This window comes from Felis catus, chromosome D2, assembly GCF_018350175.1.
Source record: "Felis catus isolate Fca126 chromosome D2, F.catus_Fca126_mat1.0, whole genome shotgun sequence".
Classification (NCBI taxonomy): domain Eukaryota; kingdom Metazoa; phylum Chordata; class Mammalia; order Carnivora; family Felidae; genus Felis; species Felis catus.
In genome coordinates this window covers 24982077-25009063 of record NC_058378.1, presented here as the reverse complement: position 1 = coordinate 25009063, position 26987 = coordinate 24982077, and the positions used below count along the sequence as shown (strand labels likewise).

Genomic DNA, 26987 nt, shown 5'->3' with positions numbered 1-26987 from the left:
CTTTTTTATCTTTTCCACAAAGTGCAGGAATCTTTCTTTTTGCGGAGTAGCTCTATACACTTTCTTATGTAAATCAATTTAAGCTTCATTTCAAGGTTTTTGTAAAAGGTATGAGGGCAATAGGGATTCTTATGGCAATGGAACAAATTCCACATCATGGTTGTGGTGGTGGTTACATGAATATACACTAAGGATACAGTCGAATAGATTGTGTGCACATGTGCACACACATATACACATGGCTATGAGTGCATGTAAAACTGCTGAAATGGGATTTGTAGTTTGTACCGCTATCCATTTCCTGGTTTTGACATTGTCCCATAGCTATACTAATGCAACTGTTAGGGGAAACTAAGTAACTATGTACTTTTTTTCCTTTTTTGCAATTTCCTGTGAATCTATGATTATTTCAAAATAAAAGGAAAAAGTAAGTAGATCAACTGGATGACAACACGTGAGAAAAATCAAAGAAACACTTGCTTTTTAATTTGTTTTTTAAATAAGATCTGCACCCTCGACAAAGTATTGAAAGGCATTTACTTTTCATTAAAGTAGATTAAGCTTTAAAAAATAAAGATTATTGATAAATACAAACAGCTAAAAGATATAGGAAGTGATAAAAATGATAGAATAAACTAAAAATTCAGATAGAAAATACTCTGAAAAAGAAATAAATGTAAAAGATAACTAAAATAGTGGTTGTTTTTAAAACTGGATGGAAAATGAGGGGCGCCTGGCTGGCTTAGTCAGTGAAATGACCAACTGCCTGGCATTCTCTGTCTCCGTCTCTCTTTGTCCATCCACCATGTGTGTATGTGCTCTCTCTGTCTCTCCCTCTCAGAAATAAATAAACTTTAAATAAAAAGCTAGAGGAAAAGTGACATATACAAGTTTATGTAAAAGTCAGTGTTAAACATGCTCAATTATGGGGCACCTGGGTGGCTCAGTCGGTTAAGCGACCGACTTCAGCTCAGGTCATGATCTCAGGGTCCATGAGTTCGAGCCCCGCATCGGGCCCTGTGCTGACAGCTCAGAGCCTGGAGCCTGTTTCAGATTCTGTGTCTCCCTCTCTCTGACCCTCCCCCGTTCATGCTCTGTCTCTCTCTGTCTCACAAATAAATAAATGTTAAAAAAAAAAATTTAAAAATAAAAAAAACATGCTCAATTGTAATAAAATACAATTAAATTTAGAGAGCTAAAAATACATAAAAATTTAAAAAATGTTGAAATAAATGATTAATAAGAAAGATCCAGCTAGTTAAGCACAGTAAATAATAAAATTAAAAATTTTAAAGTTAAATGGAGAAAAGATGTCAAAACAATGAAAAACAGTTTCAAAGCAAGGAAATTAAAAAGTTAAAATTTCACTGGCATAAAAGAAAATGAAAATCTTGATCACCTTTCTCCCATCTCTCAGTGACATGAGGGAAGTCTTTAATCTTTAAGCCATTTGTTGCAGTTGTGGTTGTGCAACTGATTATATTATACTTTATATTAATTATATTTATGTTTATAGTTAAGTTCCTGATTACTATAAAATGTTAATGAGGTAATAGATTTAGCAATAATTCCCAAAGTTATTTGGTTCCCAAAAGACGAACAGTCAATTATTATGAATATTTTCCAAGTGAGAATCTAATTTTTCACCTCCTTTGCTTAAATTACTTTAGCATTTTCTCATTAATCTTATTAGGAAAAAGATCAAATTTCCCCATTTATAAGATTTTATATGATCTTGCTCTTCTAGCTTTATGAACTACCCAGGTACCCCTACCCCTTGCCCCATTTGTTCTTCATTGATCATCCCTATAATTTCAGGTTCTAGGAAAATAGCATCTTTTCTCCTGCCTCATGCCTTTGCCTATACTGTTCTCTATGCTTAGAACACTTTTACTACTTAACTCAATTCGTACCTTAAATATTACTTCATGTCTTCATGGAAGGGCTCTCTAAACCTAGGGTTTAAATTGAGGAAAGTACTGCAAGGGGCAAAAAAAATAGAGTAAAGTACTTAGTAAATTGTCCTAATTTGATTTTTCACAGTATAATTTTATATATTTTATGTGACAATTTGGTGAATGTCACCCTTTCTTACTGGAATCTATATCCAGTGAAGACAGGGTCATATTTGTTTACTATCAGAATTGTAAATTCTCTCCTCAATTAATGGAATTCTGAATTAGACTTAATGTAGACTTCATCACACTTTCCTCTCCCTATCTATAATCTTTTTTCACAGTTTGTTGATGTTTCTCAGTATTGTGTTTCTCTGATCTGACTTCTAGTCTACTTATTCTTTTCAGTGGTATTTAATAAGCTTTTTTTTTCATTTTTTTTTCATTTATTTATTTTTGAGAAACAGAGTGAGACAAAGGGTGAGCGGGGGAGGGGCAAAGAGAGAACGAGACACAGAATCTGAAGCAGGCTCCAGGCTCTGAGCAAAGGTCAGCACAGAGCCTGATGCTGGGCTGGAACCACGAACTGTGAGATATGACCTGAGCCGAAGTTGGGTGCTCAACTGACTGAGACTCCCAGGAGCCCCTATATTTAATAAGCTTTTATCCATCCATTGTGTTTTCAGAATCTTTCAATAAATCTGGCTTTTTTATATTTAGAAGTTTTATCTGGTTCTTTTCCAATTCTGCTTGCCTTTTTTAAATTTTTTTTTTTTAACGTTTTATTTATTTTTGAGACAGAGAGAGACAGAGCATGAACGGGGGAGGGGCAGAGAGAGAGGGAGACACAGAATCGGAAACAGGCTCTAGGCTCCGAGCCATCAGCCCAGAGCCCGACGCGGGGCTCGAACTCACGGACCGCGAGATCGTGACCTGAGCTGAAGTCGGACGCCCAACCGACTGAGCCACCCAGGTGCCCCAACTGCTTGCCTTTTTTAAAAAAAAATCTGTTTTCTACACATATTTCTAAACTTGTCTTTCATTTGTTTAAACATACAGTACTCATGATTATTCTGTATTAACTTGTGTCTATTAATTATCATGTCTGAATTTTTTCCGTTTTGTCTCTTCTGGTTCTCAGTAATGTTACCTTATTTTCTTGTTTTCAGTTACCTTTTTATTCTTCACACCACTCCCTCCTTTTCCAGACTGAGATGGTTGGGGGAGTTGTGTGAGGATGTTTTGAGGCGTAGAATGAAGGTAGCTTTCTCCAGAGAGGAGAGGCTAACATATATTTAGGCTGGCACCATCATGGTGGCCTTAGATCTCTTTAAATTTAAAGCTTGAAGGTTTTTTTGTATCATTAAGGTGATGTGAATGAATCCATATGAGAGCTAGTTTGTAGTTACAACTTACAAAGAATTTTTTGTAAACTACATTTGCTTACTGCTAACCTACGAAAGTGAAAAGAATGGAGTGAGTCTATTCTTATCTCAAGGTATGCTTAGTTAGCCCTTTATGGTTCCAGGTTTCTGAGGGGTGAGTCTCTTGTTAGCCTTCTTGCTTTGAGCTGACTGTGGCATTCATGTGTTGTTACTCTTTTCCCAAAATCTCAAGTTTGCCTCCATTCAGCAGATGCTCTTAGGGTAAAGTGTCTGTGTGTGTGTAAATATATATTTACACACATTTAATGTTTTATGTTTATTTAATGTTATTTAATTATTTTATGTTTATTTAATGTTATTTAATGTTTATTTTTGAGGGAGAGGGAGAGAGAGACAGAGTGTGAGCAGGGGAGGGGCAGATGGAGAAGGAGATACAGAATCCAAAGCAGGGTCCTGGCTCTGAGCTATCATCAGCATAGAGCCTGATGCAGGACTGGAACCCACGAACCGTGAGATCATGACCTCAGCTGAAGTTGGACGCTTAACTGACTGAGCCACCCAGGTGTCCCTGTTTGTGAGTTTTAAAAGCAGTTTCTTATATAGAACCCTTCAATAAATTCATGGCATATGTTGGTGCTATTACTGTGCAAAACTTACATGACTTTGTAAAATAAAATGTTCTGAAACAATTGTTGGTAGATTTGGGGTTTTATTTTTGTTTTTTTATTTGTTAATCATAAGTAAAATGGTGGAATAATTTTCAAGTTAGTGCATCAGGTTGGATAATAAGGTTTTAAAACATATGGAAAAGAAACATAAGCACTTATTACAGAAAAGATTAAGTATTCATTTGTGAAATTTCATTGAAACAAATGGAGAATTCTTTTCAGATATATAATGAATAAAAATCATTCTTTTTGCATGATTTTTTTGGTGGAAATTTTTATTGACATTGTAAGGTATTTATGATATAGAAGTAATAAGTGCTTTCCTTGTTAGTTATAAGCCATGTTTTGTATTTTTGGGGGACAAAATGTTAAGGGTTCTTAAAACCATGTACTTTTATTTTTAAGTTTATTTATTTATGTTGAGTGAGAGAGCAAGTATTAATACTTTACCCAAGTATTAGAGCACAGTATCTTGAATATGATTAACATGTAGTATATGACAACACAAATACATTATTGATAACTTTTTGCTCCATACCAGAGCAAAATCGCCTTTGTATCATCTGAGTGAATCTTTACAACATCCTTTTCATGTACATTTTGCACGTGAGGTAACTGAAGTTTATGATGTAAGCAATTTGTTTATGTATTTGCAGTTTTTGAGTGGCAGACCTAAGATTAAAACCTAGACTATCCTGACCCATCCTAGAAATCATCCTAGTAAATGAATAACACCTAGAAAACATCCTAGAAATGTATAACACCTATTGATTACATAAAGCTTCTTGTTAATCATATTTTAAGCTCTGGGTCAGTCTTAGTCCACAAAGTTTGTACATCTCCATACTTTCATGATCTGTGGAGATGACTCAAATTCTTATGGATGACTCAATGATTCCTATGTAGGATATGTCTCTTGGTCAAATACCGAGACTTTGGTACCTTAATGATACTTGGATGTTTTCTTAAGTTTGTTAGCATTAGTAAGCAGTGTTTGCATTTCCATGCTTGAAAAATAGGTAATACTTAGTTTTAGATCTTAATTTTATATTTGATAAAACTTTAAATATTTGTTTTTATTATACTGATTTCAGGATAAATGCCTTGGACTCAAATTAACAGATAGAATTTGCCTATTGAAATTATTTTTACAAGAAGACAAAGTTGAAGGTGACATGAATCCAGGCTTCATTATAGCTCAAACAATAGAAAGTTTTTTGTTTCTGTCCCTTGACTGAATTTAAAAGCAGAAGAAAAATCCCATGGCACAGTTTCTGGGGTTTTTATTTTAGATTTTATTATTTTTTTCATTATTTATTTATTTTTAAGTGTTTACTTACTTATTTTGAGAGAGAGCAAGCAGGAGAGAGGTAAAGAGAGAGAAAATCTTTTTTTTTTTTAATTTCTTTTTTCAGTTTTTATTTATTTATTTTCAAAGAGAGAGCAAACAGGATAGGGGCAAAGAGGGAATCCCATGCAGGCTCCACACTGTCAGCACAGAGCCGGATGCCCTGCTCAAAGGCACAAACCATGAGATCATGACCTGAGCCGAAATCCAGAGCTGGACCCTTGACTGACTGAGCCACTCAGGTGCCACGTGTTTCTGGGTTTTAATGTTGCTGGTGCTTTGTTTTCCTACTTTGTGCCATGAGGAAGTAAAAGTTGTGATATGATATTATCTATTTATGAAATGTGTTTTCTCTGTTCAGTTGTATGTTTTTTAGCCACTCTACCTAAATAGCTGCTGTGCTGAAAAATTTGGAAGTACCTGATACAAATTTAGTGACTATCATTTATATATTAAGTATAGGCAGGTTAAGCTTTGAAGTTGCCATACTTTAAAGAGGCATTTTGGGGGGCGCCTGGGTGGCTCAGTCGGTTAAGCGGCCGACTTCGACTCAGGTCATGATCTCGCGGTCCGTGAGTTCGAGCCCCGTGTTGGGCTCTGTGCTGACAGCTCAGAGCCTGGACCCTGTTTCGGATTCTGTGTCTCCCTCTCTCTGACCCTCCCCTGTTCATGCTCTGTCTCTCCCTGTCTCAAAAATAAATAAAACGTTAAAAAAAAAAATTAAAAAAAAAAAGAGGCATTTTGGGATCTCACTAAGGTTAATGTTATACTGGCGATAGGGAAGCAACCTCAGCTAACTCCCAATGAGTCTTGCTTCTCATTTACAGTTGTAGAAATCATTAACATTTTCTTAATATGTTTCACCTCAGCACTCCTGATGGCCTTGAAACCTAAATTTGTGAGTGTATTACATATTACATTTCATTGTAGGACTTTTATTGAGCCTTATATTTCACATTTTGTTTTTATTCTTAGTACTTAAAAGATATTAACAATTGAATATAACAATGCTATCTCATATTAGTAAGAAAAGATGTGGAGTTCTACATATGGTTTTCTGCTATTTTTTTTTTTTTTGCAAAAAAAAATAGTAACACAGGTGAGAAAAGTCAATACACATGCTTGTATTTATTTATTTACACATCAAGGAACTTGACAAGGAGGCGAAAGAAACCAATAATCCTGGTTACCTTTGTGTGTGTATTTCAAATGGGGATATTTGGGGAATAGAAATAGATACAGGAAAAGGGGGAAAAGGAATGGAATATTCTCTGTTTATTGTTTTAAGTATTTTGAGAACTATTTGAAAGTATAGTCTTAAAAATCTTTTTTTAAAAAAAGCTTTTTAGGGGCGCCTGGGTGGCGCAGTCGGTTAAGCGTCTGACTTCAGCCAGGTCACGATCTCGCGGTCCGTGGGTTCGAGCCCCGCGTCAGGCTCTGGCCTGATGGCTCAGAGCCTGGAGCCTGTTTCCGATTCTGTGTCTCCCTCTCTCTCTGCCCCTCCCCCGTTCATGCTCTGTCTCTCTCTGTCCCAAAAATAAATAAACGTTGAAAAAAAAAAAAAGCTTTTTAATATTTATTTTTGAAGGAGAGAGAGAGAGACAGTGTGAGCAGAGGAGGGGCAGAGACATAGGGAGACAGAATCTGAAGCAGGTTCCAGGCTCTGACCTGTCAGCATAGATCCTGACGCGAGGCTCAAACTTGCAAGGCGTGAGAGCGTGACCTGAGCTGAAGTGGAGCTTAACCGACTGAGCCACCCAAGTGCCCCTAAAAATCTTTTTCAAGCTACTTGCTGACCTCTGTGCCTTTCCGTAGCTGCAATTAGAAAACTTACTTCCTTTGTTTATGATTGAATGTTCATATATGAAAAAAAAACACTTAAATCAGAGATGGCATAAAAAGAGAAGTTACACACTTGTATAAAAATGTAATTTTCACTTGTTCCTTTTATTTCTATATTGTGGAATTGTAAAAATTGATTGAAAATGTCACCCGCAGGAGCCAGCTTTACTATTGGCGTGATAATATAGTTGGTGTGTCCTCTCATGCAGAAACACCTAAATCCTGAAATTTTTGGACATACCTCTTTTCACCAAAACTAAAGTTCTCAGTAGCAGATGAATTTTAAATTAGTTTTTTTAATTGCATCTTAATTGAGTTAAATTATGATGTGAAGTAGAAGGGATAATATACTGTGACACTGAGTGATACTCTAAGGTAATTAAAAATAGTAGCAAAGTAGAAGGAAATACAAATAGACTGTTGTTTATCACAGGCTTTAATGCCTCCTCTTCATTTGATTTCTTTTTTATTTTTCCTCTTCCATGGTTTGATTTTAGTTGTTTTTCAGCTACTCAAAGAAATTTTATAACTGGTATATAATCCCACTTTTTTTTTAAGTTTATTTATTTTTGAGAGAGAGCATGTGTGTGAGCAAGGGAAGGACAGAGAGACAGAGACAGAGAGAGAGAGAGAGAGAGAGAGAGAGAGAATATCCCAAGCAGACTCCCCTGTCAGTCCAATGCAGGACTCCATCTCACAAAGGATGAGATCATGACCTAAGGTGAAATTAAGAGTCAGTTGCTTAACTGACTGAGCCACCCACATGCCCCTACAATCCCACTTTTTAAAAATGGCATATAATTCCTGATTCTAAAGTAATATCCATTCTAGGACTTTTGAAAGACAAAGCAAGTTGTAAGGAGTAAAGTAAGTCATCTTTAATATTTTGCAGAAAATAACTATTAAAGAATTGGATACATTTTCTTTTAATCTGTATATACTTCCCCCCTCCTTTATGTAAAAGTAAATAGCTTCACTTTTATAAGTACTTGAGTACAATTTCTGAAAAAGTTGTTGGATTATTAAAAGGCTTATATACAATAAAATTTATTTTTTTCACGTATAGTTTTGTGAATTTTGGCAAATTTACAGACACCTGTAAATAACACCACAATAAGTATATAGAATGGTTTCCTCACTCTCAAAATTTCCTTGCACTGCTCCTTTTTTCCTATTCTTGACCTCTGGCAACCACTGAACTGTTCTTCATTTATAGTTTTTGCTTTTTTTCAGAACATCATGTAATATATAAATGTAATCATATAATATGTAATTCTTTCAGGCTGGCTTCTTTCATTTAGCATCATACTTTTGACATTCATTCGTACTATTTCATGTTAGTAGTTTGTTGCTTTTATTAAGGAATATTCCGTTATATAGGTGTATCATAGTTTATGCATTCACCCATTGATAACTTTGGTTGTTTCTTGTTTGGAGGAATTGTAAATGATGCTCCTGAAGACATTCATACACACATTTTTGTATGAATGTAAATTAAAAAAAATTTTTTTAACGTTTATTTATTATTGAGAGACAGAGCGTGAACAGGGGAGGGGCAGAGAGAGAGGGAGACACAGAATCAGAAGCAGGCTCTGAGCTGTCAACACAGAGCCCGATGCGGGGCTTGAACTCACAGGCCGCGAGATCATGACCTGAGCCGAAGTCGGACGCTTAACCGACTGAGTCACCCAGGTGCCCTGAAAATTTTTATTTCACTTGGGCAAATACCTAAGAAGAAGATTGCTGGGTCATAGGGTAAGATGATGTTTAATTTCATAAATAACTGCCAAACTCTTGTCCAGAGCAGTTGTTCTATGTTGAATTCCTACGCGAAGTGTTTGAGAGTTCCAGTTGCTTTTTTCTTCACTACGTATTGTCAGAGTTGGGTTTTGGTGATTTTAGAAATCCTGTCCAGTGTACAGTGGTCTATCATTGTGGTTTAATTTGTTTTTACCTTATAGTAATAATGGGTGTTGAGCTCTATTAATTGGCTTATGTACTGTCTATTTTCTTTGGAGAAGTCTCTGTTCAAATCATTTGCCCATTAAAAAATTTTTATTTGGGGGGGCACATGGGTGGCTCAGTCAGTTGAGCGTCCAGTTTCAGCTCAGATCATGATCTCATGGTTTGTGGGTTCGAGCCCCACGTTGGGCTCTGCGCTAGCAACTAGGAGCCTGCTCTGGATTCTGGGTCTTCCTCTGTCTCTCTCTACTCCTCCCCCACTTGTGCTCTCTTTCAAATATAAATAAACTTTAAAATATTTTGAGAGTTGAGAGAGTTGTTTTCTTTTAAAACCTTTGGATGGAAGTCCCTTTTCAGATAATGTGACTTACAAATATTTTCTCCTGGTTTGCAGCAATAGGTTTTAATTTTTGTGAAGTCCAGTTTACCAGATTTTTGTTTTTAATTGATCAGAAATTTGGTATCATATCTAAGAACTGTGCTTAACTCGTGTCATGAAGTTTTCTTCCTTTGTTTTCCTTTAAATATTTTATAGTTTTAGATTTTCCATTCAAGAGAGAGAGAATTGAGATACTGATCGAAGTACGGCAGAGATAAAAACTATACATATTGATAAAATACTTATGCTTAATATAGTATGTATGTATGTTTATGCTTTATTAATGACAGTAGAAAAACTAGTGAAATCACCAGCCAAACTCAGCGGTACATCATTAGCCCATATATTAAGTTAAAATTTGTAATTTGTAAATATATACTCTGTTTTTCCTACTTCAACTCCAGTCATTAAATCAGCCTAGAATGTTATTTCTTAATTCTTCTATTATCTTCTCATCCTATGTATATGCAAGTTTTATTTCTTTTAATTTTTAATTTACTTTTATTACTTTTTTATTAACCTATAGTTGACATACAATGTTAGGAGTTTCAGGTACATAACCTAGTGATCCAACAATTTTTCACGTTATGTAATGCTTACCACAGTAAGTGTAGTTACCTTCTGTTACCATAAAGTTACATTACAATTTTTATTGACTGTATTCCCTATGTGTACTTTTCATCCCCATGACTTAGTATTTTATAACTAGAAGTTTGTACTTCTTAATCCCCCTCACCTATTTTGTCCATTACCCCACCCCCTTCTCCTCTGGCAACCACCCATTTGTTCTCTGTATTTATGAGTCTGTTTTTGTTAGTTTTGTTTTTTAGATTCCACATATGAGTGAAATAATATGGTAGTTGTCTTTATGACTTATTTCACCTAGCATAAGATCCTCTAGGTCCATCCATGTTGTCAAGATTGGCAAGGTTTTTTTTTTTATGGCTGAATAATATCCCTGTGCGCACGCGCGCGCGTGTGTGTGTGTATACCACGTTTTCTTCATCCATTCTTATATCAGTGGTCACTTAGGTAATTTTCAAATCTTGGCTGTTGTAAATAATGCTGCAAGACATAGGGATGCATATATCTTTTTTTTTTTTTTAGTGCGCTTTTTTTTTTTTTGAGGTGGTCGAAATATCCAGCAGTGGAATTAATGGAATTTATAGTATTTCTGTTTTTAATTTTTTGAGGAACCTGCATCCTGTTTTCGTTGGTGGCTGCACCAGTTTACATTACCATGTTCATATGGTCAATTAATCTATGACAAAAGAGACAAGAATATACAATGGACAGAGGATAAGTCTCATCAATAAATGGTGTTGGGAAAACTTGGCAGCTACATGAAAAGGATGAAACTGGACCACTTTCTTACATCATACACAAAAATAAACTCAATGTATTAAAGAGCTAAATGTAAGACCTTAAGCCATAAAACTCCTGAAAGGAAACATAGGTAGTAATCTCTTTGACATTGGCCGTAGTAACGTTTTTTTTGGATAGTTCCCCTCAGGCAAAGGAAACAAAAGCAAAAATAAATTACTGGGATTACATCAAACTGCAAGTGGTTTTTTTTTGTTTTGTTTTGTTTTTGTTTTTGTGGGTTTTTTTGAGAGAAAGAACATACATGGAACAGAGGTAGAGGGAGAGAGAGAGAGAATCCCACGCAGGCTCCATGCTGTCAGCACAGAACCCAGTGTGAGGCTCAGTCCCACAAACTGTGAGATCATGACCTAAGCTGAAACCAAGAGTTGGATGCTTAACTGATTGAGCCACCCTGCAAGTCTTATTTCCTAATAAGTTTAGTTGGGATTCTATTTTCTGATCACTCATATTTTTTTTAATCCTTTGTCTAAGAATGAGAAAGGGTTTAGAGAAAAATACAAGGATAAAGCTGGTATATAGTTGCTTGCAGTATGCAATTTCCTAAAATATCTGTACTTGTTTTAGTGTAATTGGCCTGCTTCACCAAATATATATTAGAACAGAGGTTGGCAAACTTTTCTTTATAGGGCTAGACCATATTAAGACACTTTGATGTGGAATTAAGTTAACAGAAACTTTGCAGACTTAAGTGTGTATTGACTCAGTTCAATTCAAATATAGATAAGCCAAATGGATCTTTGAGGGATATCCAGTACAAATTTAAAGTCTCGGTGTCTTTAATTTTATTGCCAAATCTGACTCTTTCAGTCTTTTTCTTCCTATTCAGGAAAACACAATTACAGCAGGTGTTCATAAGATCCAGTTAACACTAGACAGTTGTATTGCTGCATCATACTATCGTTGTTCTAGGTTAATTATTAGGCCAGAACAAAAATGGATTGATTTTAGACATGGTAGTGACCTTAAATTCAAGGCGGTAGTAAAGTGTCTAGGGAGATCAGAAAATACTGTGTTCCTTGTTTGTTTTTTTAAGTTTTGTTTTTGTTTTTGTTGAGAGAGGGAAAGAGAGAGACAGAGACAGAGTGTGAGTGGGGGAGGGGCAGAGAGAGAGGGAGAGGGAGACACAGAATCCAAAGCAGGCTCCAGGCTCTGAGCTGTCAGCATGGAGCCCCACATGGGGCCTGAACTCAGAAACAGTGAGATCATAAGCTGAGCTAAAGTCAGACCCTTAACCAACTGAGCCACCCAGGTGCTCCACTTTGTTATTTTTGAAATAAACTTTTTATATGTTAGTAATTTAAAGTGGTAGAGAAGTTGTAAGTTAGGAAAAATAATGTTCTTTTTTTTATTTTATTAAAAATTTTTAAATATTTATTTATTTATTTATTTATTTATTTATTTATTTATTGAGAGACAGAGTATGTGAGCTGGTGAGGGAAGAGAGAGAGGGGGAGACACAGAACCTGAAGCAGGCTTCAGGCTCTGAACTGTCAGCACAGAACCCAGCGTGGAGTCTGAACTCAGAAGCCAAGCCATGAGATGATGACCTGAGCTGAAATGTGAATGCTTAACCCACTGAACCATCCAGGCACCCCAGGAAAAATAATTTTACCTTATACCCCTCACTCAATTTCCCTCATTGTTAACATCTGACAATACCATGATATGTTTGTCAAAATTAAGAAATGACTTTGAGGGGCTCCTGGGTGGCTCATTCGGTTTAGCATGCGACTTCAGCTCAGGTCATGATCTCTCATGGTTTGTGAATTAGAGCCCCATGTGGGGCTCTGTGCTGACAGCCCAGAGCCTGGAGCCTGCTTCGGATACTGTGTGCCCCTCTCTCTCCACACCACCCCTGCTTGTGCTCTGTCTCTCCTTGTCTTTAAAAAATGAATAAACATTAAAATAACAAATAAAGATGACATTGATACGTTATTGCTAACTTGACTTTGTTTAGATTTCACCAGTTTTTACATTGATGTCCTATCTGTGTTTTAGTCCAGGATACTGCATTGCATTTAGTTGTCAAGTTTCCCCAGTCTCCTCTGGTTTTTGACAGTTTTTTTCAGAGTTATGGACTAAATGTGTGTATCCCCCAAGATTCATATTTTGAAATCCTGACCTCTAGAGTGATGGTAGGAGGTGGAGCCTTTCAGAGGTAATTAGGTTTTAGGTTAGCCTCCATCCTATTGACTGGGGTTAATGCTCTTATAAAAACAGCCCTGAGAAGCTCCCTTCCCCCTTCACCACATAGTAAAAAGGCACCATCTTTGAACAGGAGTAGGCCTTCACACACTGAATCTGTCCACATCTTGATCTTGGACTCTTCAGCCTCCTGAGGAGTGAGAAATAAATTTCTGTGACTTATTTATCAATTTATTTATTTATTTTAAAAAATTTCTTTAATGTTTCTTTATTTTTGAGAGAGAGAGAGAGAGAGAGAGAGAGAGAGAGAGAGAGAACGAACGAACTAGCAGGGGAGGGGCAGAGAAGAGAGGGAGACACAGAATCTGAAACAGGCTCCAGGCTCTGAGCTGTCAGCACAGAGCCCAACGCGGGGCTTAAACTCACAAACCATGAGATCATGACCTGAACTGAAGTCAGTAGCCTGACCAACCAAGCCACCCAGGCACCCCAATTTATCAGTTTATTTAAACGAAAAGCAAAACCAAAAACAGTTCACCCACTTTTCCCACCCTTCACTCCTACATCTGTCATTTACCAATCTTTTCATTGTGTATGTGGTCTTGTTGGATTTTTTTTAGATTCCATATAAGAGAATATACAAAATTTGTCTTTTTTCTTACTTACCATAATGACCTTGAGATCTGTCCAAGTTGTTGCAAATGGCAGGATTTTATTCTTCTTTATGGCCAAATAATATTCCATTGTGTGTGTGTTTGTGTATATACATGTATATACACTACAGTTTCTTTATTCATCCATCAGTGGACACAGGTTTTTTCTGTATCTTAGCTGTTGTAAATAATGCTGCCGTAAACAAGGGTTACATATATCTTCTCAAGCTAGTATTTTTCTTCAGAAAAATAACCCAAAAGTCGAATTGCTGGATCATATGGTAGTTCTATTTTTAATGTTTTGAGGAACCTCCATACTGCTTTTCGTAGTGGCTACAGAAATTACATCCCCACAAATAGTATACAATTCATGCTTTTTCTCCACATCCTCACCAACGCTTGTTATTTCTAGTCTTTTTGATAATAATCATTCTCATAGGCATGAGGTAATATCTCACTCTGGTTTTGGTTTGTGCTTCCCTGTTAATGGCGTAGGGCATCTTTTTATGTACTTTTTGGCCATCTGTTTGTCTCCTTTAGAAAAATGTCTGTTCTGATCTTGATTGGGAGTTTTTTGTTTTTTAATGTATTGGGTTTTTTTTTGTTTTGTTTTGGTGTTTTCCTATTGAATTGTATGGGTTTTGGATATTAGCCCCATATCAGATATATGATTTGCAGATATTTTCTCCCACATAGTATGCTGTCTTTTCATTTTGGTAATGGTTGTTTTTTGCTGAACAGAAGCTTTTTACATTTTTTTTAGGTTTATTTATTTATTTTTGAGAGAGACAGAGACAGCATGAGTGGGGGAGGAGCAGAGAGAGAAGGGAGAGAGAGAGGGTGCCAAACAAGTTCTGCACTGCCAGCTCAGAGCCTGACGTGGAGCTCAAACCCATGAAACCATGAGACCATGACCTGAGCCAAAACCAAGAGTCAGATGCTTAACCAACTGAGCCACCCAGGCGCCCCCAGAAGCTTTTTAGTTTTATATAGTACCACTTGTTTATTTTTGCTTTTGTTGCTTTTGCTTTTGATACCACACTCAAAAAATCATCTCCAAGATCTGTGTCAAGGAGATTTTTGCCTATGTTAGAAGTTATGGTTTCAGGTCATACATTCAAGTTTTTGATCCACTTTGAGTTATTTTTGTGTATGGTAGAAAGGCATGGTCCAGTTTCATTCTTTTGCATGCCACCAATTTTCCCAACACCATTTACTGCAGAGACTGTCCTTTCCTTGTTGTATATTTTTAGCTCTTTTGTCATAAATTAATTGGCCCATATATGCATGGGTTTATTTCTGTTGCTTTAAAGCTTACCAAGAGTACAGTATTTTTGTTATAGCAGCCTAATAAACAAACAGACACTTAGTCTTACCTTGTTTTTCATGATTTGACAGTTTTGAATTACTGATTTTGCATATTTTTGTTATTGAGTTGTCTTAACTGAGTTTGAAAAGACCTGTTAGTATTCTATGTCTATTTTGATTTTTTTAATTATATCCTTTTCATTTTCTTAATTTCTTGCAGAGAGCAGATGTTTTATGTTAGATGAAGTCTAATTTATTTTTTCAGAGATTTTGTTTTTAAGTAATCTCAACATTCAGCATGGGGCTCAAACTCACAACCCTGAGAGCAAGAGTCACTCACTCTACTAACCGAGCCAATTAGGTGCCCCTAATTTTGTGTATGGTACAAGAGAAAGGTAGACATTTTTCTGTTCTTGGCATATGAATGTCTAATTGCTCCAGTACCATTTATTGAAAAGACCTATCATTTTTCCATTGAATTTCTTTGGAATATTTATTGAAAATCAGTTGATACATATGACTTGCTCTATATTTGGATTCTCAATTCTGTTCCATTAACAATAAATGTCTTGGAGCAGCTGGGTGGCTTAGTCGATTAAGTGTCCGACTCTTGGTTTCAGCTCAGGTCATGATCTTATGGTTGGTTAGATTGAGCTCTGTATCAGGCTCTGTGCTGAATTGTGTGGAGTCTGCTTGGGATTCTCCCTCTCTCTCTGCTCCTTCCTCATTCGCACATGCTCTCTTCTCTCTGTCTGTCTGTCTCTCTCTCTCTCTCTCTCTCTCTCAAACTCAATAAACATAAAATGTCTTGATTTGAAGACAATAGTATGAATTCTGTACTACTCAGTAATCTTATCCTGGCATACCATATCTCCTTTTTCTGTTATGTTGTTATTTTACTCACCTCATTTTCATTTTATGGTCTTTTTTTCCCCATATTACCTATGTTCTACATAATTGAGAGTTAAAAATAGTTTATGTTTACTTTAAAAACAATAACACTCTGGGGTGCCTGGGTGGCTTAGTCAGTTAAGCCTCTGACTCTTGATTTTGGCTCAGGTCATAATCTTCTCAGGCTCTGCACTGACAGCACAGAGTCTGCTTGGGAATCTCTGTCTCCCCTCTCTGCCCCTCCCCACTGATGCATGTGTGCACGCTCTCTCTCTCTCTCAAAACAAATAAACATTAAAAAAATTACTAAAAAATATATTTTTAAAAATAACACTCCAGGACCAATTATGTACCTTATGAAGTATAATGTTTATCAGTGCGAATATAGTTTCTCCAGTAGTAGCATGTTATATAGCTATTGTAGTATAATATCACAGTCAGCAAATTGACATTGATACAGTTGCCAACTTTTTCAAATTTCATGTGTGTGTGTGTGTGTGTGTGTGTGTTAGTGTTGTACGCAATTTCATCACTTGTGTAGATTCCTATGACTACCGCCACAGTCAAGATTCAGGGAAGTGCCATTGCAAGGGTCCCACGTTCATGCTTTTATAGCCATGATGACCCCTCTCCCCAACCCCTGGACAACACTAATCTATTTTCCATCTTTTTTTATTTTATTATTTTTTTTTAATGTTTATTTATTTTTGAGAGAGAGAGAGAGAGACAGAGCATGAGCATGGGAGGGGCAAAGAGAGAGGGAGACACAGGATCCAAAGTAGGCTTCAGGCCCTGAGCTGTTAGCACAGAGCCTGGTGTGGGGCTTGAACTCACGAACAGTGATATCATGACTTGAACTGAAGTCGGACGCTTAACTGACTGAGCCATCCAGGCGCCCCTCTTTTTTCCATTATTATAATTTTGTCTTTTAAGATTATTGTATAAATGGAGTGATACTGTATCTTTTTGAGAATGCCTTTTTCACTCAGCATAATTCCCTTAAGTTTCATTACAGTTGTGGGCCTCAATAATTTGTTCCAATTTATTGTTGAGTAATATTCCCATGGCATAGATGTACCCAGTTTATTTAATCATTCATCTGTTGAAGGACATTTGGATGGTGTCTGGTTATTTACTCTTAGGAGTAAAGCTGCTGTGAACATTCACATACAGATTTTTGTGTTAATATAAGTTATCTTTTTGGGGGTATCAGTGCCTGAGAATGCAGTCGGGAGTCATATGGCAAGCATATGTTTAGTTTTGTAAGAAATTACCATATTCTTACCTTGAGTGGCTATACCATTTTTTATTATCAGTAATGTATGAGTGATTTAGTTTTTTTCATCCTTGCCAGTATTTGAAGTCATCAGTGTACTTTTATATTAGCCATTCTGGTGTGTATGAAGTATCTCACTCTGTTTTAGTTTGTATTTCTCTAATGGCTAATGATGTCGAACATCTTTTAATGTGCTTATTTGCCATCTTAATGTATCATCTTCAGTAAAATGTCCATATCTTTTGCCATTGCATTGTATGGGTTTTCTTTGTTTGTTTTGCTTTTTACTGATGTACACTTGTATTCATTGTTATGGAAGTGACTGCATCTGCTGTTAAGTACTACTAAAATTTCATTTTGGTTAATCACTTGTCTCAGCAAGATGGAGTCCATTCTTTTCCTGTCAGTCTTGATGCCTGCTTTTGTCATTTGTATCCATATATGTTTGGCTTTATTTGGAGGCTTTTTCTTTTTTTCCTCTGTTAGTCCCCCATATTACTATTCTTATATCATACAAACTTCATTACTGTGGTTTTGCTTGGGGTTTGGGGATTTTTTTTTTTTGGAAGTTTATTTTTTATTTTATTTTTTTTTTTTTTAGTTCTTTGAAGGTTTTTGGTTTTATTTTAAATTTTTTTCCTTCCTTTTGTGTCTTTTTTTCTCATACTGTTTTGTTACTATGGCTTTATCACATGACTTGGTATCTGGTGGGACAAAATATTGTGCTGCTTCTTGTCCTTTTGTTCTCACATATACATTTAGAATCTTGTCAAGTAGGGAAGGTATTTTGAATCAACTCTACTATTGAAAACAACTGTAAAAGATGAATCAAAATGAAAATAAAGAGCTTATCTTATAAGATATCACAGTCTCCAAGGCTGTGAAGAATTACAGAGCCAAAGCTCTGGGGTGAAAAGAAAACCAGTCCACTGAGAAGGACATTTGAGACCTTCTTTCCCCCTGATGGTGTACAGATTCCAGAAAAGGCCACTGAGAGGTTGAGAAGCTAAGCAGTTGTTTTGGCTTGCTTACTGGACTAGGGAGACAAAAGTTGGAGTTCAGGACCTCTAAGGACAGAGCTGTTTGCTAAACAAACCTCTCTGGTTTTATGCTAAAACCTCAAGGAGCTGTACTCTACATCAGGGTTTCTCAGTTTTATTACTGTTGACAGTTTGAACCAGGTAATTCTTTGTTGTCAGGAATTGTCCTGTGAACTGAAGGATGTTTGGAAGCATCGCTGGCCTGTAGACTCAATAGATGCCAGGACCCACTGTAACAATCAAAATTAACTCCATATATTGCCAAATGTCCCCTGGTTAGCGAAAATCACCCCTATTTAGGGAAGATAGCCCTAAAAGTATACTTGAATAAACTAGGCCTTACAGGGATTAAAGCCCATTTTGAATTGAAGCACCTAGTGCTCATCACAAGTGCCCTCCTTAATGCCCATCACCTATCTAACCTATCCCCCGCCCACCTCCTTAACCACAGCTTACTCTCTGTGGTGAGTGTGTCTTGTGATTTGTTTCCCTTTCTCCCCTCCCGCCCGCCACTTCCCATATGATCATCTTATTTGTTTCTTAAATTCCACATATAAGTAAAATCATATGGTATTTGTCTTTCTCTGTTTGACTTACCTTGCTTAGCATCATACCTTCTAGTTCCATCCACGTCATTGCAAATGGCAAGATTTCATTCTTTTTGATGGTTGAGTAATACTCCATTGTATGTGTATACTACATCTTCCTTATTCATTTGTTGATGGATATTTGGATTCTTTCCATAGTTTGTCTATTGTTGAAAATGCTATAAACATTGAGGTGCATGAACCCCTTCAAATCTGTATTTTTGTATCCTCTGGGTAAATAGCTAATAGTGTAGTTGCTGGATTGTAGGGCAGTTCTATTTTTAGTTTTTTGAGGAATTTCCATACTGTTCTCCAAAGTAGCTATACCAGTTGGCATTCCCACCGAAAGTGCAAGAGGGTTTCCCCTTCCTCCACATCCTCGCCAACACCTGTTGTTTCTTGTGTTGTTAATTTTAGCCGTTCTGATAGGTGTGAAGTGATATCTCATCATGGTTTTGATTCCTATTTCTCTGATGATGAGTGATGCTGAGCACCTTTTCATGAGTCTGTTAGCCATCTGGATGTCTTCCTTGAAAAAGTGTCTATTCATGTCTTCTGCCCATTTTTCAACTGGGTTATTTGGTTTTTTTGGGAAGGGGGTTGTTGAGTTTGATAAGTCCTTTGTAGATTTCAGATACTAACCCTTTTTCAGATATGTCATTGGCATTTATCTATCTTCTGCCATTCCATAGGCTGCCTTTTAGTTTGGTTGATTGTTTCCTTTGCCGTGCAGAAGCTTTTTATATTGATGATTTCTAGATATTTTAATAATGCTTCTTTAAAAAGTTTTACTTTAAAAATGATTCCAAAAACTAGAAGAGGAAGGAAAGCTTCCAAACTTACTGTGCAAAGCCAGCATTACCCTGGATACCAAAACTACAAAAAAAGAGAACTACAGGCCAGTAACTCTCATGAACGAACAGAGATGCAAAAATCCTCAACAAAACGTTAGCAAACTGAATCCAATAATACATTAAAAAAAAAATCATTCACTCTGATTAAGTGGGATTTATTCCTGATGCAGGGATGGTTCATTATTTGCAAATCAATCAACATGATACAGCACATCACCAAGAGAAAGGATAAAAACCATATGATCATTTCAATAGATGCAGTAAAAGCATATGACAGAGTACAATATCTACTCATGATAAAAAACCCTCAACAAAGTAGGTTTAGAGGGAACATACCTCAATATGATAAAAGCCATATATGAAATACCCACAGCTAAGTTCATATTCAATGGCGAAAAACTGAGATTTTCCCCTAAGGTCAGGAACAAGACACAGATGTCTACTCTGACCAGTTTTATTCAACATGTTACTGGAAGTCCTGGCTACAGCAACCAGACAAGGAATACCTACCATATTGGTAAGGAAGAGGTCAAACTTTCAACTATTTGCAGATGATATGATAATATACATAGGAAACCCTAAAGACTTCACCGAAAAACTGCTAGAACTGAACAGTGAATTCAGTAAGGTCTCAGGGTACAAAATCAATGTACAGAAATGCATTGCATGTCTATACACTACTAAGGAGAGGGCAAAAAGAGAAATTAAGCAACAGTCCCATTTATAGTTGCACTAAAAATAATAAAATGTCTAGGAATAAATTTAACAAGGAGGTGAGAGACCTGTATTCTGAAAACCATACAACACTGATAAAAGAAATTGCAGACCGGGATGTCTGAAGGGGCTCAGTTGGTTAAGCATCTGACTTCAGCTCAGATCATGATCTAATGGTTTGTGAGTTCGAGTCCCTCATTGGGCTCTCTGCTGTCAGCCCAGAGCCTACTTTGGATCCTCTCTTTCCCTGTCTCTCTGCCCCTCCACTGCTCGTGCTCTCGCTCTCTCTCTCTCTCTCTCTCTCTCTCTCTCTCTCTCTCTTCCCCCACCTCAAAATAAATGAATAAACTAAAGAAAGAAATTGAAGTCCACACAGATGGAAAGACATTCCTTATGCTCATGAGTTGAAAGAAAAAATATTGTTAAAATGTTCATACTATCTAAAACAATCTATAGATTTAATGTAATCCCTATCAGTATACCAATAGCATTTTTCACAGAAGTAGAAAAAACTACCCTAAACTTTTTATGGAACCACAAAAGACCCTGAATAGCCAAAGCAGTCTTGAAAAAGAAAAACAAAACTGGAGGTATCACAATTCAAAACTTCACAGAGACAAAGCACAAGTTAGGGAGGGGCAGAGTGGGAAAGAGAGAGGATCTCAAGCAGGCTCTGCACTGCCAGCACAGAGCCTGACACGAGGTTCAGCCCCATGAACTGTGAGATCATGACCTCAGCCAAAGTCAGATGCTTAACTGACTGAGCCACCCAGGCAACACTGAACTTCACATTTTAATTACAGATCTGTATTAATCAAAAGAGTATGGTGCTGGTACAGAAATAGACATAGCAATCAATGGGACAGAAATAGGAAGCCCAGAAATAAACCCACACTTATTACGTGGTCAATTAACCCTTAACAAAGTACACAAGAATATGCAGTGGGAAAAAATCTCTTCAACAAATGGTATTGGAAAAACTGGAGAGCTGCATGCAAAAGAATGAAACTTGACCACTTTCTCACACCATACACAAAAATAAATTCCAAATGCATTAAGGACCTAAATATGAGACCAGAAACCATAAAATCTAAAACACAGTAATGTCTCTGACACTGGCCATAACAACATTTTTCTAGATGTGTCACCTGAAGCAAGAGAAACAAAAGCGAAAACATATTATTGGGACTACATCCAATTAAAAAACTTCTGCACAGCAAAGGATATAACTAGCAAAACTAAAAAATGGGAGAAGATATTTGCAAATGACATATTTATAAAGGGTTAATATCCAAAATATGTAAGAAATTTATACAACTCAACACCCAAAACCATATAATCCAATTAAAAAATGGGGAGAAGACATAAACAGAGATTTCTCCAAAGAAGACATTCAGATGGCCAATAGACACATGAAAAGATGCTCAGCATCACTCATCATCAGGGAAATGCAAATCGAAACAACCATGAGATATCACTTCACACTGGTAAGAATGGCTAAAATCAAAAACACAATAAACAAGTGTTGGTTATGATGTGGAGAAAAAGGAACCCTCTTGCCCTGTTGGGAATGCAAACTGGTATAGCCACTGTGTAAGACAGTATGGAGGTCCTTCAAAAAAGTAAAAATAGAATTACCGTATGATTCAGTAATTACACTACTGGGTATTTACCCAAAGAAAACAAAAAAGATAAATTGGAAAAAGTATAGACACTCTTGTGTTTACTGCAGCATTTTTTTACAGTAGCCAAATCAGGGAAGCAGCCCAAGTTGCACTGATGGATGAATGGATAAAGAAGTGATATATGTATACAATGGAATGTTGTTCAACCATAAAAAGAATGAAATCTTGCCATTTGCAACAATATGGATGGATTTAGAATGTATAATACTAATCACAATAAACCAGTCAGAGAAAGACACATTCCACATGATTTCACTCATGTATGGAATTTAAGAAACAAAAGAAACAAAGGAAAAAGAAACCAAGAGACAAACTCTTAACTATAGTGAACAAATGCATGGTTACCAGAGGGGAGTCAGGTGGTGGGATGGGTGAACTAAGTGAATGGGATTAAGAGCACACTTACCTTGATCACTGAGTAATGTATAGAATTATTGAATTTCTGTATTGTACACCTGAAACTAGTATAACACTGTATGTTTATACTGGGATTAAAAAACAAACAAACAAAAAGAACCTTGGGGCTCCTGGGTGGCTCAATCAGTTGAGCATCCGACTTCAGCTCAGGTCATGACCTTGTGGTTTGTGAGTTTAAGCCCTGCATTGGACTTGTCCGTGCAGAGCCGGCTTCGGATCCTCTGTACCCCTCTTTCTCTGCCTTTCCCCTGTTCATGTTCTCTCTCTCAAAAATGAATAAACATTTATTTAAAAAAAAACTTTTAGGGGGCGCCTGGGTGGCTCAGTCGGTTGAGCGGCTGACTTCGGCTTGGGTCATGATCTCGCGGTCCGTGAGTTCGAGCCCCGCGTCAGGCTCTGTGCTGACAGCTTTGAGCCTGGAGCCTGTTTCAGATTCTGTGTCTCCCTCTCTCTGACCCTCCCCTGTTCATGCTCTGTCTCTCTCTGTCTCAAAAATAAATAAACGTTAAAAAAAATTTAAAAATAAAAAATTAAAAAAATTAAAAAAAACTTTTACTTTCTAATAGATGCAATTAATTAAATGAAATTAAATTTTTACTTCTGTATCTAACAACCTGACAAAATTTTCTTAACTTTCAACATGGAGGATATATCCATCTGCAAGTAATGACAGTATTTCTTTTTTAGTCTCTTGTGTTATTAATATTTCTTTTTCTCTTTTTTCTTTCAATAATTTTGGACTACCATTTTATATTGAATAGATGTGATTGTGGGCTTCTTTATCATCATTAAAGTTGGTCTTTGCTGTAGATGTTCTTTATCAAGTTAAGGAAATTCTCTTTTCGTTTTGCCTGATTCTTTTTATCATGAGTATGTGCTGAGTTGTATGGAATACTGCATCTGTTGACTGTATTTTTCCATGTATTAAAAAAAATTATATGTAATACTGTTTTCCTCCAACAAATTTATTAATTTTTTGAAAGGAATTTATTTTTAGAAGAAAAAACATAGGGCAGAGATGAATGGAATGGAAAATAAATACAAGATATTTTGCTAATATTTTAATAGCTACAGCAAATTAGTACAGAGAATGCCCTGTACAAAACAACACAAGGTTTCAAAGATTGAAGTGTTCCTTTAATCAAGGTTGAAGATTTCAGGAACTGGTGTTGGGAGTTTAGGCTGTGGTCCTTGTTTTTGGATGGATCACTGGGTCTAGAATAGTCTATGCTTTTTTGTTTTAATTTTTTTTTAATGTTTATTTATTTTTGAGACAATGCCAGAGACAGAGTGCAAGCAGCGGAGGGGCAGACAGAGGGAGACACAGAATCTGAAACAGCCTCCAGGCTCTGAGCTGTCAGCCCAGAGCCCAACGCGGGGCTCGAACTCACGAACTATGAGATCATGACCTGAGCCGAAGTTGGACGCTTAACCGACTGAGCCACTCAGGTGCCCCTAGAATAGTCTATACTTTTAACCAGTTTTAAGAAAGACTATTTGGCCTTGATAGAAGTAGATGAAGTATTGGGTTTCATGGGTGAGGTAACTACCAAAGTTCCTCCCAACAATGTAGTGCCAGGTGGGGTTGAATTCTTATTACACTATTTCTTAATAGCCATATTTCTTAATATGGGCCACAATGCCCTTTTCTATATCATATTTCTCCAGTGTCTCAGGAGCATACCTCACAGAGTCCTGTTTCATCTCCTCCAACATATTGGCGATTTTTAATCATGGTTTTTCATTATTATGGTAGAGCAAGGACTGGCATATGCCTATAGTCCCTTGGAAGAGGGCCTGACAATGCCCAGACCATGAGACCCACTGTTGCTGTTGAAGACGTGGTGCATCTCTCACTATTGTACTATATTGAGTGACATTTATAACATTTTCTAAGAGTACTACCCCTAGATTTCTTGGGTTAACCCAAATCAGTTCTAATGAATGATCTTTTTTCATATTGTTGGCCTTAGATTGCCATTAACTTTTTTCAGGAATTTTTGCATCTGTAGTCCTGAGATTGGCCGATAATTTTTCTCTTATATATGCTGTTGGCTTGCTTTTTGTCTGAAGGTTATGCATACTCAAAAGATGAGCTGAGAAATACTCTCCCCTTTTATTCTGGAAGATGTTTTAAGGATTGGAATTAAGTTTCTTGAAAGCATGGTAGAACTTAACTGTAAAGCCCTTTCAGCATTCAGGCTGAAGGAAAATCATTCCAGATAAAGGCATGTAAGTGCAGGAAGGAATGAAGAGTGTCAGAGGAGTTATAGATAAATATAAAGATATTTTATAAAATATAAAATTGAGGTAAATACAAATATAAAATGTAGGTAAATTTTAAAGTATTGCCTTTAAGAAACTATTTACTGTGATCTATAGAGTTTAAATCATAAAAGTAAAACATATGACGATAATAGCACAGTGGGTGACAAGGAAGGTTAATGGGATTAAACTGCTATAAGTTGCATTATTTTTAAAATTATTAAACTGCTAATTATGGTAGGTAAAAATAATTCAGGAATTTTTTTCAATCTATTAGAGTAAACACCAAAATAGTTATTAAAATTGTATAACTTAAAAGTGAATAAAATAGGAAGTAAAATAGGAAAAAAAATGGAACAATAAAACATCTGTTTAATCGAAAATGCATTTAAAAACAGGTAAACTGAGGGGCGCATGGGTGGCTGAGTTGGTTGAGTGTCCAACTTCTGCTCAGGTCATGATTTCATGTCTCATGAGTTTGAGTCCCACATTGGGTTCTCTACTGTCAGCCCAGAGCCCCCTTTAGATCCTCTGTCTTAATGCTCTCTCTGCCTTTGCATTGCTTGCTCGGTCTCTCTCTTTCTCTCTCTTTCTCTCTCAAAAATAAGTAAACATTAAAAAAGAAGTAAACAGAGCAGATGGGACAAATAGGTAACAAATAATCAGATGGTAGACCTTCACCCATTTATACTAGTCATTGTATTACATTGAAATGGATTAAGCAGTTCAGTTAAAATCCATCGATAGGCAGACAAAATAAAAAACAAAACCCAACTCTGTGCTGTTTATTAGAGCTATACTTAAAATATAAAAGAGATTGAAAATAATACAGTGGAAAAAGGTAAATATTCCAAGGCATCATTAAAAGTTGATATAATTATAGAACTATTCTACAAATACTCAAAGTAAGAATTATTACTAGAGATTTAGAGAAACATTACAATGTTAAAATGGTCAATAAGAAGATATAAGAACTCTAAATCTATATGCTTTTATTAAGATTAGCTTCAAATTCGCTAATATAGAGACTGAAAAACTTAAAAGGATATAGATAAAAATCCATGGTCACTCACGGCTTGTGAGTTCAAGCCCTGCATTGGGCTCTGTGCTGTCAGCTCAGAGCCTGGGGCCTATTTCCTTCTCTCTCCCCTCCCCTGCTCATACTCGCTCTCTCTCTCTCTCTCTCTCTCTCTCTCTCTCTCTCAAAAATAAACATTAATAAAATTAAAACAAAAACAAAGATTACAAGCGTTTTTAAATTATAAAATTTACTTTAGTATGAAATGATTAAATGTAGAGCCGTACAGTATTTGTGTTAAAAGGAACCAGAAGAAGTTTAAATTCAACTGCCTCTTTAGACAGATGAAGAAACTATCCTGCTATTGTATTTCCTCTGTACTCCTCTGCATTATGATTTTTCTCATATGAGAAAGTTATCATAGGTGTAAGGTAATTATCATAGGTAAGGTAATATCATATGTGTAAGGTAATTATTCTTAGGGATTTTAGAAGAGACAGAGAGGGTGCCAAAGTCACATTAGTTAAATATGGCCAAAGGCACCTTTCTTTCAGGAACATTAGGGTGGCTGGTTCTCTTACTAGTTTCTCTTGCTTATTAATTTTAAGAACTGTTAAAGCTTCTGCACAAATTAGGACATACACATTCTAGGTTTATATGACTTTTTCTTTCTGTTTTTCTTTTTTGGAGTTGTTTTGTTTTGTTTTGATTAGAGGCTGAAGTGAGTTTCCACCAAGGTGTCTCCAGGAAGCAGAGAGGCTACCCTCCCTCTACCCCCCTCAAAATAAACCGGGATAGCAGAAGTGATGATACTTTGAATATAAAGAGCCTGAGGGAGAGCTGTAAAAATGAGTCACAGAGGAGTCCACAGCACCACTGTGCTTGGTGTACTGTTCAGACAGGCTTTAAAGCATACTTGGCCCAACTTCCAAGAGGAAGGAGTTAAGAATAGAAGCACTAGGGAGGTAGCAGAGGATAAGTACTAATTAGCTGCCCTTTCCCTTCATTCCATCTAGTTGCAGAAAAGACAAATCTTTCCATTTAACCTTTATATCTTGTATTTTTTACATTGTCTTGTAAATTGAGACAATGGTATCTTCCTTTGCTAAAGTAGAAAAATATAGTAGAGAATGTAGTTCATCTCCTTGAAATAAGAGGGAACTAGAAATATGGTAGATAAATTTTATAATATACATGTAGTTCATCTCCTTGAAATAAGAGGGAACTAGAAATATGGTAGATAAATTTTATAATATACTTACTTTAGTG

The 26987-nt window shown here is 36.4% G+C and overlaps 2 protein-coding genes across 6 annotated transcripts in view; one reads left to right on the top strand and one right to left on the bottom strand.

Moving 5' to 3' along the window:
- JMJD1C (jumonji domain containing 1C) overlaps positions 1-26987 on the top strand; it is a 265588-nt gene that overhangs the window by 86724 nt on the left and 151877 nt on the right. The gene's annotated exons all lie outside the window — the stretch shown is intronic.
- LOC111557048 (dynein light chain 1, cytoplasmic-like) lies at positions 23909-24160 on the bottom strand. The gene is given in 1 exon segment (XM_023240489.2): positions 23909-24160. A coding segment is annotated over 1 exon segment (243 nt). The 5' UTR covers positions 24152-24160.